At 36.7% G+C, this 17,094-nt stretch overlaps 1 protein-coding gene across 1 annotated transcript in view; it reads right to left on the reverse strand.

The window, feature by feature from the left end:
• Positions 1-17,094, reverse strand: part of FBN2 (fibrillin 2) — a 269,644-nt gene that overhangs the window by 244,622 nt on the left and 7,928 nt on the right. The window contains exons 4-5 of the mRNA XM_005557677.4: positions 14,399-14,494; positions 5,610-5,705 (exon numbers count right to left, since the gene is read on the reverse strand). Of these exons, the coding sequence (XP_005557734.3) occupies positions 5,610-5,705; positions 14,399-14,494 (192 nt within the window). The remainder of the gene's footprint in view (positions 1-5,609; positions 5,706-14,398; positions 14,495-17,094) is intronic.

The raw sequence follows: 17,094 nt of genomic DNA on the forward strand, positions 1-17,094 counted from the left end.
TTCTTCCACTTCCCACTGTCTGCTTTTTCTTCTCTAATTTTCTTTCCCTTCTGTTCTTAATGGCATTCAAGATAAGGGTACCATCTGAGCCAGTGCCAAAAAGTTAAGTTCCCACAGATCTTTTGCTATTTCTCTGATGCCCATTTAAGGCTAAGTTTAGCTTAGAGAGTGCAAGGTTATAAAGTGCTCTTCTTAACGGCCTCACAAGTGCAGAAATATGTGTGTGTGTGTGTGTGCGCCTGAGGGTGCATGTGAGTCTGACATCTGTAGTTGGTAACATTCTCTCTCTGCTTATTGTAATTTTCATTCTACTAAATTTTCAGAGTGTAAGAAAAAGAGAGACATTTTATTTCTGCAAAATAAATATCAGCTTAGTAATTAAGGTAATTGGTCATGAATTATGGAGTTTAAACAATGTTAGTATAAGATTTAATCATGATATATCACGGGAATTAGTCTGATACTGCTTTTCCCACTGTAGTAAGCTATGTTTTTCCATTCTACATTCATTTGACTGAAAGAAAGACTTCTGTAACTTGTCCTGCATTAGGGAGCATTTTCGAGCTCTCCTACTTTTTGTTCCTACTCCTATTGTGGTATTTACTGTGTCTTATTGCATCCTCATGTGTAAAGTAGATGACTAGTTTTTCAATAATTTGTTTCTCATTAATAAGAAGTATATATTGGTTTTTCTTATAATTCAAGTTCCAAGTACTTAGCCTAATACTTTAAGAGTACTCAACAAATATTGGATGAATAAGTATTAAATATTTATTTTAAAAATTAGTTTAGTTACACTCTGGAATATTCTAATCTGTGGTTAAAAAGGTAAATGGAAGTAAACACTCCAAAGCACTTATATCTTACTCTTATATCTTGCTTTTCCTTTTGTGTTATTACAACATGCAGTACAACTATAACAATCTGTAGCATATTTAGTAACACAAAAGGAGAAGCAAGATATAAGGATATTTCACGTTACAGAAGAGCAAATTCTAGTAAGAAAGGAAAGATCCCATTTTTTGTAAACACTACATGCATGTGCAGTAGAAAAATGACTCAAGTTACAGTCTCCAAGATGTTAATGGTAATTAATCTTAAATGTAGGCGTTATGAATAATTTGATTCTCATCTTTCATCTTGTTTTATTTCTAAATTATTTTATAATAAACATGCATTACATTTTAAAACAGAAAACTACAATGGAACGTATTTTCTTAAAAACATTCTTTATCCATTTCTTGAAAGTATCAAATTCACTGTGTACAGAATTCTATGTAATACCAGCTTGTTCTCTTCACCATATTCCCTATATTCCTGGTCATACTACTAATTTGCTATGTTACTTGAATGTTCATAAGCTGTACAATCACCCTGCATGCTTTATAATACATTCCAAGTCCTTTGGGTTAACAAGTATATCAGTTATTTCTAAACGAACTTGAGTCTGGGTCTACAGTATTCCCAGAATTAAGGAAAACCGAAATTTGTCCGTGTTTACAACTACTCTTGGAGGATTTGGGTAAGGTCTAAGTAGATTTAGTGGCTATTACAGTTACTTTACTTCCTGAAGTGTGGGTGAGTAAATAAAAATGTATACAATAATTGAAGAGTTTATAATTAGACTCCAAGTTGCCAGCATGGACACCTGAGTGGCAGGTTGTGGTTGACTCCTTTTAGAGAAGTTGTCATCATCATCTTCCCACTAAATTAGACTATATGGGATCTTACACATCTGCTAAATGTCCTCGTTGGACAGCAGCAGAATAATGCAGAGTTCCAGCAAGCAGGACTCTGATGAGCAGGACTGTTTTGTGATGGGGTGAGTGAGTGAGAGCCCCTGACCAGAGATATTCAGGCAGAGATGGAGTGACTCCTTCTCAGCACGCTTTTAGACCTGGGTTCACGCATTAGTTTCTATAACTGGATGATTTCATAAAAGGTAACCTAAATGGAAATCAATCTATGTTCATTTTACATAAAGGCTTGAAAGTTTAGATTTTTTGAACTCTAACATTTGCAACTTGATCTCACCTTTTTTTTTTTATGGAAGATGCAGATTAACAAAAGTCATTTTTCTTTAAAGTGTCAATAATTAAAAAGTAATTTTCTAGTCCTTGTTTCCTTTAAGTTGTACTAAAAAATGTACACTTTAAAGGAAATGTTACTAAGCACCAGATTATTTGAAATTTTACACAATTTGCATACTATTTTAAGGAAGTCATGTTTACATGATAAAAACCATTTGTAGTAGTAATTTATATATAACTTAAAAGGGTCTAGGATATACTTCTAACAGATGGGCCTTATATAAACCTTAAGGAAAATTCCATTACAAAAGAAGATTTCAACAATCCTTTAAGTCAAAAAAGTTGAAAGGAGGACTCTAGACAGGCCACATTTGTGATCAAGTAATCATCTATTTGGTTCAGAAAATCCTTAGGTAAATGTATTTCTTGTCTACCCAACCCCTCCAAGTTTCTACTGATAAAACATAAAGTACATTTTAAGTATTAGGGGAAAAAACCTATCGAGTCTCAACATCGAATGCTGACTCCGTTTCTGTTTAATCTCAAGCGTATATTAAGTGAGATATTTATCTTTTTTTCAAATTACATTTGTTTGGAAAGAGATACATAAAGAATTCAGTACTTTCATATGCCATGGCCACAAATAAGCTGCCTGCATTTTACAATTAGCCCGTTGTCACAAGAACTGTTTTTTTTTTTTTTTTATGCTAAGTATAAAAGGTCATTGTACATATTAGCAAGTGTGAAAAGAGAACTCCAAAGAAGTTCAGGTTACCCAGCACCCAGACTCAAGTTAAATACCATAATCACGCCAGCCATTGGTTATTAGTCAGTCTCTGGGTCTAGATACCAGTCTGCCAAAAGCCCAGATAGCTGGAAAAGCAGCCACGTTTTATCATATGACTGATCCCAGGAGGCCAATTTAAAGGGAAATTGTGTGTTCTACATTAAGGAGGAACAAATATCTCTGATTTTACAAGGGTCTTTTTTTAAGAGAACAAAGAATATATATTTTGAAATTCAGTAATTTTAAAATATATATGTAAACTTCAAACGTTAACAGGAAACATGAGCTTACTCACTAACTTCAACATAAGTGAGTTACTCTTTTTGCGTCTACACAGACACAATGTTTCTTGAAAAAAATTATGAACTTCATTTTCAGTAGAACGGGTTATTATACATGTATAAATTCAATGTAAAACATCTTTTTAAAATACTAAAGTTCATGGTTGCTATCTAAGAGTGGAACTTGCTAACTCCTTTAGAAGAAACGAAGCTTTAGAACTTCCATCTGAAGGGTAGCAAGTAATAAGACTTTTAAGAAACAAACCAACATTTAAAAAATATCCCTAAGGGTAATCCATTAGCTAATTAATCTTATATTTTTTTCTGAAAACATGCTACTGTACATGTAAAATATATGGAAGTCTTTATTGAATTCTCAGAAATTAATGAGGACTAACAAATCTAATGAATGAATAACTGTTGAAGAATAATGACGCAATTCCTGGAAGCCTCTGAGTTGAAACTACTCACCCAATTTCTTTGCCAATTACAACTTGATTTTGAAATCCGCTTCAGGATGAAAGAGCTACAAAGTTTACAAGACTCCCAGAAAAATGAAGATCATCTCTACCAATTAATGTTTGAAATTTTAAATTTATTCTACATTATATGATGTTCAAATAAACTTAGCGTTATCTAAGAAATATGTGTTATTCCATTCTGAATAATTTATCTTTTTATGCTAACATTTCATAATTAATTTTTCTTTCCCAAATAAAAGCATCTGGTAAAGACATTTAAATTCATCCTAAGTGTAACATTAAACTCTATCATTTGTGGAATGTACTTCAGTTCCAAGAAATCTCAATTACATTAAAAATAACAAAAATACTTTGATGTATATATACATCCAAATGTATGTGAAAAAATATTTTACTTTTCAAACTTCACCATATAATTGTAATTTCTCAGTTTCTTCTCAAGATTAAACTTGAAAAGCAAGATGAAGTTTTGTCAGGGTAATGAGTATAATTTTTAAAATATAAGGCTTATTTCACCACTCAAAGCCTCTATACATATATAAACCTTGATCCCTACTTATCTGTAATATTTCATTGACATAATTTCATATATTCTAGTTTCACAATAAAGAAAGTTCTGTACAACTTGATGCCACAACAAGCTCTGGAAAAATGCACTGAGTATGTAAATAACAATGAATGATTATGTAATATCACTTTAAAGCTCAAGCTTGTTTGTACTGTTATGGATCAGCGCTAGTTACTTCTCACATTTTATAAAGTTTAACTTCTTTGATATGTCATGAAGCTGTTTGCCATCAGGACATTATTTTAGGTAGCTTACACACAGCACACACACTCTTTTGCTCCTTGGTACTTGTGACCTGGGAGACCAGGAGTCAGGCTTCCGCAGGCCTAGAGGGAGCCAGCAAACTCCAGCCACTCCCCTCATGCCACTGCACTGCCCTGCACTGCAACTCAGCTCAACCTAAGAGATCACACTCTCTAGAACCCTTGAAACATAAATATTCCCATGATCCATAATGAGGGATCAATGCCAGAGATTTTCAGCAGTCTATAAGTCATGAGTTTAACTGCTATTCAAACCAAAGTAAATTGGTTTCACATTGGCTTGACCGACCATTTACATGAATAAGTTGGACAATGTGGGATGCCTACCCAGCATCCATCCCTCCACTCCTTTTCTCTTACCCAAAGGAAGCTCTATTGGCTTCAGATACCCAATCATCCCTTCCATGTGAATCTGGGGAAGCTTAAATCATCTCCTGCTGCAAGGACAGGTCCTGATAAGTCTACGTCAAACATATTACCACCACCGCCACCCACTTTGCCATGAACCGTTTTAAAACTCAAGCTTAAGCCATGCAGCATACAAAGTATCTCTGGAGGCTATTGCTGGTCCACAGTTGGAGGTGATGTTTTCTGTCTCAAGAGGTGAAAAGGAAACATGTTTCCTGAGTGACTGCTGACAGCCATCTTACAAGCACAAAGAATTTCATGGTAGGATAAAAAGTGAAACATAAAGGAGGGCGGGGTCAAGAGAAACAGAGTAACAGGGTAAAAGCCTTTATCACATCCTACCTGAGGCCCACTAGCTTGGGACTTTTTGTTGTGAAATGTTATACATTTCCTTATTGCTTAGGACAATTTATGTCAGATTTTGTGGGGTTTGCAGTCAAGGATATCCTGACACTATTTCATTTTTAACAGAAGCAGTTCTTTCAACAATGCCTCCTAATTTGAATTAAGCACATTATTAGAATTTGCCATCAGCCACTCACTCAAAATTACCCCAGAGCCATAGCCCCAGAGTTGGTTGCCCAAACTGAGTTCACTGGTGGAAAAAGTTGAGATGCTTCTGCCACTATTAGTTATGTCTCAAAATCTTACTATTCAACTTAGAGACATAATCAAAGAAGAGTAAAAATACGATTTCGTTAGCAGAATCTTCATTGAATAACAAAAAATTGCACATTTTTACAGTAAAATAGACTTCTTCAGAAAGTGGGGTTCTCATTTCTCTTCTTACCTCTTTCACACTGTGGACCAGTGAATCCATAAACACAAGCACAGCGGTTGGGTCCGATACAGCGTCCACCATTCTGACACCCATTTTCACAGACAGCTGCATACAAAAACAGCAAGAAGCTCATTATACAGCCAGTCTCCAAGCACAATATAGTAGTACAGTGATGCTGCCCATAAAGGATCTTATGTTAAATTACAGTAAATTACATTAAATTAAACTGCAATTTGTGTAAATTACACAGGTTAAAGTTCACATCTTAAATTTAAGTAAATATATTTAAGTATATTCAGACAAAAGCTTACACACGTCATGTAAATCACACTGTTAAGCAAGTGTTTGGTAAAAGGTTTTTTTTTTTTTTAATCAGAATCATATTCACTGGCTCTCATGCTCATTTAGTGAGAATATAACTACTCAACCCTCAATTTCCATCTACTAACCCTATAATCTATATTTTCACTGGTAATAAATGAATAAAATATGAAGAAATGAAAGAAGAAAGAGGCTGATTGAGGTAGCACAGGAAAGGAGCAGGAGGGGAAAATGTAATAAGAAAAAATAAAAATGATATGGCAATAAAGGGAAAAAGCAAAATTCAGAGAAGAAAAGGAAGCAAAGCGGGGAAAAAAGGTAAAGCTGGAAGGGCAAAACCAAGAAAAGGGGGGAAAATGCCATCAATGTTAGCTATAAAATGCCAAAAGAAGTAACCAATGTGTAGACTATGTGCAGGTCATAGAAGAAAAGAAAGGGGAAAAAAAAAACTGTGTAAGCATAATATGTTCTTTCATATAAAATTAACTCACAATCCAAATGTTTCCAAAGTCATGCTGACAAACACGCAACACACACTCTCTTTTGCTCCTTTAGCCTTGTGACCTGGGAGATCAGAAGTTAGGGTTCCATAAGCCCAGAGGGAGCCAGTAAACTTGAACCACTCCCCTCTCCGCACTGCACTGCCCTGCACTGCAGCTCGGCTCAGTCTAAAAGATCACACTCTCTAGAATCCTTGGAACCTTAGTATTCCCGTGATCCATAATGAAGAGAACTGAATTCAAGAATCACGTCTCCTCCAGGACAAAATACTGATACTGAGAGTGTGTCTCCCAATCTACCCACCCTATTGAAACATTTGTCCTCACAAATGAGTTAGAGGATTATATTCTATGACCTGTGTCCATAAATGGAGATGAAGGACACTAATTATTCAAATTAAAGGGAAGTGGAGGGGAAAGGACTTCACATGAGGTACGTATCAAAAATGGGAAACTCAATAAGTATACTGATATCTAGTAGCACAGTAATGCTGCTATTTCCTTATCAGGTATGTTGAACCAGATAGACTGCCTATCATCTCCAGAATGCATGGAGTGATTTCTGTTCTGCTAATAATGGTCAGAAGACCAAAACGCACTTGGAAATGAAAGATGATCTTGACCTTAAAGAGTCACTGTGCCAATGGCCTCAGAGGCATTTGTTGATAGTTACACTTCAATTAAAGGCATGATTCTGTGTGTCACTGCACGAGTACAGCTCCCTAGGAACCACACCTTTCTGCTTCTTCACCTGTCTCCAGCTGAGTCCTATACAGCACTTCCCACCCATCACTGCCTTGAAATATGGGCAGACTTGAAATATAAGTAAATACGAAGCAGAAAGGAAAAGGAAAAAAGGCCACAAGGAGCATGAAAAAAATAAAGATGGATGGGAAGGTGGGAAAAAACAAAACCCATCAGAGCATTCTGTGCAGTAATTCCATAGAAACAATTGTCAGGATTTGAAGATTTCTACATGCACGTGTATGTTCATTGCAGCACTATTCACAATAGCAAAGACATGGAATCAACCCAAACGCCCATCAATGATACACTGGATAAAGAAAATGTGGCACATATACACCATGGAATACTATGCAGCCAAAAAAAGGAACAAGGTAATGTCCTTTGCAGGGACATGGATGGAGGTGGAAGCCATTATCCTCAGCAAACTAACACAGGAACAGAAAACCAAACATCGCATGTTCTCATTTATAAGCGGGAGCTGAACGATGAGAACACATGGACACTGGGAGAGGAACAACACACACTGGGGCCTGTCTAGGGAGTGCAGGGGGAGGGAGAGCTTCAGGATAAATAGCTAATGCATGCAGGGCTTAATACTTAGGTGATGGGCTGACAGGTGCAACAAACTACCATGGCACACGTTTACCTATGCAACAAACCTGCATGTCCTGCACATGTATCCCAGAAATTAAAACACAATTAAATTTTTTAAAAAGAAAGATTTAAAAAATCAATTGTTAAAAACATTCACTGCAAAATACTAAGTCCAAAGTAATATGATCAATTAAAATGTGTGGAATTTTCTTTAAATGCTATTGAGCTGTAGGAAATTTAAATTACAGTCACTTTCCCACATGTGTTCTCTCATCACTCATCACAATGCCAGCTTTTGGGGAAGAGCCATACACACTAACTGTAACACTCAGAACACAACCTCCGGTAAATGGAGGAAGGGCTTCTCCAAGGGTTTTCCAAAATAGAGTTTCCAATTCCCAGGCAGAACAAGGCTGGATGAACCTTGAGCTTCTCCTGGAAAGAGCTGGCCCATTACCAATTAAACCTAATCTAATCTGTCTAGGTTAGATTATCAATGCCTCCCTTTTCACTAAAGATTTTTGGAGGTTTGCAAATTATTGTTTATAAAAAATATTTATCTTAACTTGTAATATGGGTTTCTTGTTACTTTTAATGAATCAATAAATATTTTAAATTTCTCAATTTTAATTTCTAACGTTATAAATATTGATGGAACTCATATAAACAAAAGACATTTGAGGACCTCAACAATTTTTAAAAATGTAAAGAGATCCTATGAACAAAAAGATCAAGGGCCACTGATATAACCATTTGCTTGTATTTCTCTCATGTGAGAGTGGGCTCCCCCAGGACAAGGACCAGATCTGTTTGCCTTTGAATCCCCGTCACCTACTGTGGTATCTGATAGACGGCACAAACTCAGCAAACTCTCACACGTCAACATTTCACAGCATTTTTTCAAGTACTTCGTGAGGCAGAATGGTGCAGTGAACAGATAATGAGCTCTGCTGTCCCCAGCACCCACTCACCACACCATCTCTCTGATTGTTAGCTTCCTGGTCTGCAAAAAGAGACTTAACAGTTCCTCCCCTACAGACATTTGAGGACTAAATAAAATAGCATATGAGACAAAGTGCACAGTGGCTGCACGCTGAAGGTATTCTACATTCTTAATTCCCTTCTCTTTTAACTACAGAACATTTGTACAAAAATGTTCTGTAAGACAAGATGTCTGCAGCAGCCGAAGTTTACATTAAAGAGCAACAGCAAAAGAGAAGCAGGAAATACAGATAAAAGTAGAAGAAAAAACTAAAAATGGTGAATTTCCTTTTTTCAAATAAATTATGATGAAAAGTATTTTACAAAATAACATTTTTTGTAACAAAAAAGAATGGAAACAGCAACTTACATTTCAACTGGAGTCAGAAAAAAAATTTGAAAATGCCTAAATTTCCACCACAGAAGGAACGCTGACCACTCAGGAAGAAAACTATGCTTACACCTAGCATGACAGTGGCGTGAAAGGCAAGAGAGCAAAAGACGTACTGCAGATAGAAATATGAGCTGGTTTCTCAGCTGCCCTCCAAAATCTTAGAATGGGAAAACACACTATTTTCCCCGTGTGGGTTGATTGCATAGTGTAGAAGCTCAGATATTTAGAGAACATTTTTATTCAACAGATATTTACTGAGCACTTACTTTGTGCTAGGTAACATGTCAGACACATGTTTTTATTAGACTACTTTACAACTCAGCAGAGATGCAGACACTTGGGCATAAGTCAAGTCTGAAATTATGATTGTAATTTCTGCACAAATGTGTTAGAAAAATAGCATTCTAAACCAAGTTAAAACGTTAACAAGAGGAAAGAAACAAAAGCCTATTGTTTGACATAGGAAGGTATAAATCTTTACTATCGGTGCTGCCTTCTTCCTTTGTTTTCTGGGATACCACACTCTCTCAGTTTTCATTCCATCCTCATGTCCATTCTTTCTCACTCTTCTTTGCTGGCTTCTTTTCCTCTTCTCCATCTCACAATGTTGGACTGAATCGGGTCTCTGTTTTCAACTCTCTTCTTTAGCTACAACAACTTCCTAACGATCTTTATCTAGGCCTATGATTAAAATATTATCTATATAATAATTCAGTCTATACACTCCCAAATTTGTATCTCTATGTCCAGCCTCTCTCCGAAGATCAGAGTTCATAGATCTTTGCACTTATAAGTCTGACAGATTTCTCAATCTAATGAATCCAGAACAAAACTCTTGCCCTCAGCCCCACCACTCCTTACCCAACCCACTCCCTATACAATCTTTCCCATATCTGGAAATGACATCGCTATTAATCCAGGAGTTCCACCAAAACCCTCTCCTTGTCACTTTTGATCTTTACTTTTTCTATGTTCTATGTTTTTTAATCCACCACATTTGGTCCATCAGAGTATACCTCCAAAATACAAGCTCAATCCAACCACTTACCACATCTTCAATAACTACAACTGCAGCATCGTTCACTAGCACCGCTGTGGGAGCCTCCTACATGGCCCTTTGCTTTTCTCTGTTATAATCCAGGCTCAACACAGCAGACAGGGTGATTTTTTTTTTTTTTTTAATGTCAACCAGATCACAGAACACCACTGCTCAAAATGGTCCAGTGTCTTCCCATAATATTTAGGCTATAGTCCAAATTTTGTTCCTTGGCCTACAAGGCCCTACACCTCCCTCTCCAAACTCAATTCTTACCATTTTCCCTTTCCCCACTTTACTCCAAGGACATGGATCTTACTGTTTCCAAAACACATGGAGTCTGTTCCCACTACAGGTCCTTTAAATTTACTTTTCCCTTGTCCAGAACAATTTTCCCATGGATTTAAAAGCACAGACTCGGGTCTGTGTTTCAATGTCACCTTCTCAGAGATCCCTGACGTAAAATAGCAGACAACTGCTAATCCTGACCCAGACTCTCTTCCCCCTTACCCTGCTTTGTTCTTCTCCTAAAACTTCTCACTACCTAAATGTGGATTATGTATTTACCTTTTTAGTATTAACTGTCATTTCTACCAGAATATGCAGCCAGGGTATCATCTTACCTGTTCACAGTAGTTACTCAATCAACACTGCTGAATGAAATGGATGAAATGGAAGAATGCTTTCTAAGAAGTGCTGTCTGTTTCCAGGAAAGCAGCTAAGCAGTCTAAATGTGTCATAATGTTCATTTTAGCAAGTATCCTATTTCCAAGACTCTTCTGGATTCATAAATTGAAAAATGTTCCATCTGCTTCTTTGCTTTCAGTACTGTAACACTCTTTCCATATAAGACGACTTGGAAAACATCTTCCTTACACCATTCCTTGAGCTGATAATCTATTAGTTATCATATCTTTACCTCCTTTTCTTTTTCTTTTCTTTTTTTTTGAGATGGAGTATCGCTCTGTCGCCCAGGCTGGAGTGCAGTGGCGCCATCTGGGCTCACTGCAAGCTCTGCCTCCCGGGTTCACGCCATTCTCCTGCCTCAGCCTCCCAAGTAGCTGGGACTACAGGCGCCCGCCACCATGCCCAGCTCATTTTTTTTGTTGTTGTTATTTTTAGTAGAGATGGGGTTTCACCGACCTTTACCTTCTTAATTGCTGACAAATAAATTATGCTTGTTACACATTTTGCTTCCCCCATATGTTCTATTACCCCTGAGATAAACATCAGACAAGGAAGATGTCACCCCAAGAGAAATCTAGAGAATAAATGTTCAGTATATGCTGATTTTCTACGTTGCCTTTCCTCTGACTGGAAAATGTGGTAACATAAATATGATCTGACACAGAGGTGAAAGAACATCAAAGCATTTTAGAAGAGTAAAGTCCTTTCTATCCCCTGCCTTCCCATTCCTGTGTGAAGAACAAGAGACACACCCACTAGAGCGTGTTCTGTACAACCCTCATACATACGTACACAGGTATGCCCAAGGCACGGAGAGCAGCTAAATTCAGACTGAAGACAGCTAATTTCAGAATAGATTTGAGCAAATACTCTGAAAGATCAGTTGAGGTAAGGCAAGGCTCTTTCTGCTGTGATTCTAATTTTCATTTTTCCCTCTACAGAGCAAAAGGATGTGTTTCAACAAGGATAGATGTGTCTCTTCATTGGTTATGGAACTTTGCAAAACAGAGTTACAATCAGATCTCCTAACACTTTTCTAAGGCCTAAATATATATATCAATCTATCCTTTTATGAATACTGTGTTTGTGATAGACTTCTGTCTTTCTTTTCTGGTTATAAACAGAAGACTGTCGTAGAAAACGTAGGAAACACCTGAATGTACAAAGAAAATATGGAAGAAGTATCATTCATGGAACAAGAAACTCTGCTGCATTTATCTGTTCCACTGTTGTCCAGTTCTTTCTTGGTCTCCCCTGGCCAACCCTAGCCGACAGAAGTTAATGCATTGGTCCCCTCCTATTCTTGCCTCCTATTCACCCTCCATTTCTCAAACTTCAGTCAATCTCCTCTTGTCATACTTGAGAACCACCCACACAAGGAATCTAAAAGCTATGGCCCAAAGGCTGGATCTGGGCCACTGCTTACTTTTGTACTTCCCATGAGCTAAGAGGAATTCTGACACTTTTAAGTAGTTGAAAAATCAAAGAAATAATACTCGGTCACAAGTGAAAATTGTATGAAATTCAAATTCCAGCATCTATAAAGTATACAATTTTGCTGAAACACACCCTAGCTCTTTCATTTACATATTATCTATGGTCACTTGTGCACTACAATGGCAGAGTTGAGTATTTACAATGGAGAAAGCAAGGTATCAAATATATACTCTCTGACCTTTACAAAACAAGTTGGCCTACCCCTGACCTTAACAGAAGCTTTTTCTTTAAATGGATACTCCTATTTTACATAAAATTATTCTAAAGAAAACTTTATAGCACTTACAAATAGAAAGCTATAATCACCATAATCACCTTAACTAGAAGAAAACCTTGGAAATTACTGCAACAACCATGAGATACAACTTCACATTCATTAGCATGATTATTATTTTTTAAAGAAAAAAAAGAAAATAACAAGGGTTGGCAAGCATGTACAGTGGAGCCCTTGTGCACTGCTAGTGGGAATGGAAGACAGTGCAGCTTCTGCGGAAAACAGTATGGCAGCATTTCAAAAAATTAAAAATACAATTATCATGTAATCCAGCAATTCCGCTTCTGGGTATACACCCAAAAGAACTGAAAGCAAGGGCCCAAACAGATACTTCAGCATTATTCACAATAGCCAAAAGGTGAAAGCAACTCAAATGTCCATCAAAAGATGACTGGATAAACAAAATGTCGTATATTCATATAATGAAATAATATTTTGCCTTTAAAATGACCCATGCTAAAACACAGATGAACCTTGAGGGCACTATGCTAAGTATAATAAACCAGTCACCAAAGGACAAATGCTTCATGCTTACGCTTCTATGAAATACCTGAAGTAGTCAAATTCATAGAGACAAAAAGTAAATGATGGTTGCCAGGGGCAGGGGAGAGAGAAATGGGGGTTATTGTTTAATGGGTACAGAGTTTCAGTTTTCCAAGATGAAAAGAATTCTGGAGATGGATGGTGATTATGGTTACACAACACTGTGAATGGACTTAATGCCACTGAACTATACACTTAAAAGTGGTTAAAATGGTAAATGTTGTTAGGTATATTTTACTACAATCTAAAAAAAATTTTTATTGCAACAAAAATAAAATAATGTTAACTGAAAACAAGCTAGATATTCTTTTACACCTAAGACTTGGTTTTTCTATGTTTAAAAAAGAGACCAGCAATCCTTAAAAGAAGCCTTGAAGATGAGCACGGAACCTACAGTCTAAATCAGGTAAAAATGCAAATAAAGTAAAGAGGGACTTACTATTTGTGATTCAGTTTCATAAATCACACTTCTTTAATGTCATATAAAGTGACATTACTTCAAAATATGTGAATTCCCAAAAATGTCCCACAGTTTAGAGAATACTACCCAAAATGTTCCCCAGTGATGTGTCACAATCCAGAAACTACAATCCTTACACTCTTGCTAAAAGGTTATTTCTTGATTCACACAGGGCATTCTCCAGTGAAGGGACCAGCTTTGCTGGGTTATAGCTCCCTGTTTCGCAATAACATCTGAATTTTAAAAATCATTTCATCACCCTGTATCTTAGTATTAAATATATTTGAACAAAGGATAATTCATCAGATTGGCTCTCCTGTAGTTAATTTTGAGAAGTTCTAAAAAATCATAGGTATAAAGAGGGAACTGGGGAGGGAAAGAAGTAGTAAAAAAGAGATACATCAGAGAAAACTTGCTCATTTTTTTTTCAGGAAAGTATACATGTCTTATGGAGCCAGATAAAGGAAAACAAATAAATCACAGAAAATCTGTGAGATTGTCACATTTGCTAAAGCACTAGTTACCAGTTGTTGACTGGTTACTATTCAAGAACATCACTGCTCTAAAGCACAAAATTCTAAAAGAATTAGAAAAATTCTTACAGGATAAAAATTAGAAATTCAGTTTCAAGGTAAGGTTTACTACAGAAAATTGTTTTCTCAAAAGATCACAGGATTTATGAGACCTTAAATTATAACTTAATATGAAATATCCAGCAAATCAAATGATTTCTAATAAATAAAGTTGATTCTAATGTCCCTTACGTTGTCCACAATAAGCTCCAATATATCCTTTCTGGCACTGGCAGTGGTCGTCTGCACAAGTCCCACCATTCATGCATCTCACGCTGCACTGCTGAACTGCAAAGAGCAATAACAAAAAATGTAAAAAATCAGTCACCAAAATTATAGTATATGTGAGAGGTTATAAAACTATAAACTCAATTATCCAATTCAATGACAATTATATCTTACAGAAGGAAATATTATGACCCAAACATATTTTTATTCATTATTTCTTTATAAGTGCACACATGGGCATATCTGTGATAACATGTTATTCAGGATGCATTTAAAACACTTTCAATGTTAAAAAAAAATAAACAGAAGGTGACTAGCAGCATAGTTTCTGGCAAGCAGAAGGTACTTTTGTCTCCATTCAGAACGCAGGAGCTGAGTGCCCATCATTCCAGCTCAGTGCAGTACTGTCATAATGGACTTGAAGGCTATCCTCACAGAGCTTGAAATGCCGATAGGGAGCTACGGAAAATGCAGGTAAACAAATACCATGAAGTAATTATAGACTGTGATAAACCGTTTGAAGTAAACCGTTGTGAAGGAGACTAGCCTGGAGCCAAGAAGGAGCATAGATACCAGCACCAGACAAGACCACTCAAAGGAGACATTTATACTGAGATATGAAGGATGAGAATGAGCTAGATATTAAAAGTACCAAGGAGGAACTTCAGAGAGAGAAGAACCAGCAAATCAAAAGACCTTAGGATGGTAAAAGCTTTCTTCTGAAGAACAGAGAGATTCCTGTGGTTAAAAAGAGGCAGACAGGGAAGAGATCTTGGAGACCCAGGCAGAGGCCAGTCAGCTAACACACGGCATCCTTGGCCACTGAAGGGTTTTCATTATATCCCAAATGCAACAGGGAATCATTGAAAGGATTTAAATGAGAGAGTGAAGTGATGTAATCTATATTTTTAAAAGATTACTCTAGCTGCTCTGCAGAGAATGGATTTGAAGAGGGCGAGAGTCTGGGAGAAGGATGAGGACAGCTTGCACCACATTGTAGCAGTGGAGACGGAAAGGAAAAGATAAATCTGAGATAATTATTTTCCAGTAAAGCCTACAGGACTTGTTCAAAGAGCTGACATAGAGAAAGAGAAGCAGCAGTTACTTAAGCACTGGCTGGATGGCAGAGCCATTTGCCGAGGCAGGAGGAACTGTGGTTCAAGTAGCCTGTGGTCAGCAATAAATTCAGTTTCCTTTTAGACATGCTACTAAGTTTCAATTGCTTGCTATTTCTTGAGGGGAGATGTCAAAGAAAGGGAACATATGAGTGTGGAGGTCAGTGGTGGGATCTCCAGTGTAGATAAGTATTATGAGTTATCAACATACTGGTAGTCATTGAAAACATATATGTTAATTAGTTCACCCAGGGAGGGCAGTACTCAGTAATACTAAACCTCGAATGAAAGACTGATGAAGATACAGAAAAGAGAATAAAAGGTAATGATCAAGAAAAGGAGCACTGAGGGCCACTGGAATTATAAAAGTCAAAGGTGTTTCAAAGAAAAATGAAAAACAGCATTTCAAGAAGATAGTGATTAATAGTGCCAAAAGCTTTAGCAAGGTCCCACAGGATGATGACGGGGGCGGGGTTAGAAAAGTTCCTGATGAAATGGAAGGAACTCATTGCCCAAGGCCAAATGAATGCACAGATTCCATGCTAAATTATATACCACAAACAAAGAGTGGCCCAGAGAATGTCCCAGCTCCCAGGTAGAGGAATTAAGAAACTGAATCTTAAAATTCCTCTAGGATTGGGTTTCTTGCCAAAGGCAAATATGAGAAAACTAAGCATAGGATAATGAATATATGGGCAACAGTATCTTGTAGGCAATCAGGCGAGAGAGAGGTTCAGGTTAAGTTGGGGATGAAATGTTCTGGTTAAAGTGGTCAAGAAATCATGATGAATTTGGTAGATTTTAAAAAGCTGGGGAAATGGCAGATTCAAAGAAAGTGAAATTAAGAGAGTTTTCATCAGGAGTTTCATCAGACGACAATGGCATTTGTTGTATGAATCTTGAATCTTATTCCTGAGTCAGACATACTCTATATTACCTTCTTTTAGGGAAAATTTGAAGAAATACATATTAAAAATATAATGACTTCACGCTAGTTTGAGGCAAGACTTTAAAAAAGCATTTATTTAATTATTGAGCAATTAAATAAACAATCTTGCTTCTGCCTTGTTATAATGTTATCTTAAATACTAGGCTAAAAGATTAATCTTCAACCTTAAGGACCCAACAATTTTTAATTGGATCATGAATCACACAATCATAGTCCACAGTTATAATTACCTTACGTAGGTGTTGGCAGTTAATACATGTGAAGCAAAATAGGTCCATATGTGTAACGTATCTGGTAAGTACTCAAGAAACGTATGCTGCCTTTGAGTTCTCTTCTCCTTTCCCCTTAGATAACCCACAAAACATCTGTTAAGCAAAGGCAACAAATATAGCCTAGTGTTTGAGACTACACATTTAGGCATCAGAATACTTGGATTCAAGTCTGTGTTTCCTTGGGCCAGTTAATTAAATTATGTGTGCTTTACTCTGCTATTCTGTAAAATGGGGTATTAACAGTATCTCATAATGTTGATGTAAGGATTAACTAAAATAATAACACTTCAAACTCCCCGGCACAGAGTAAAAACCTAGTTAGGT

This window comes from Macaca fascicularis, chromosome 6 (genome assembly GCF_037993035.2).
Source record: "Macaca fascicularis isolate 582-1 chromosome 6, T2T-MFA8v1.1".
NCBI lineage: Eukaryota > Metazoa > Chordata > Mammalia > Primates > Cercopithecidae > Macaca > Macaca fascicularis.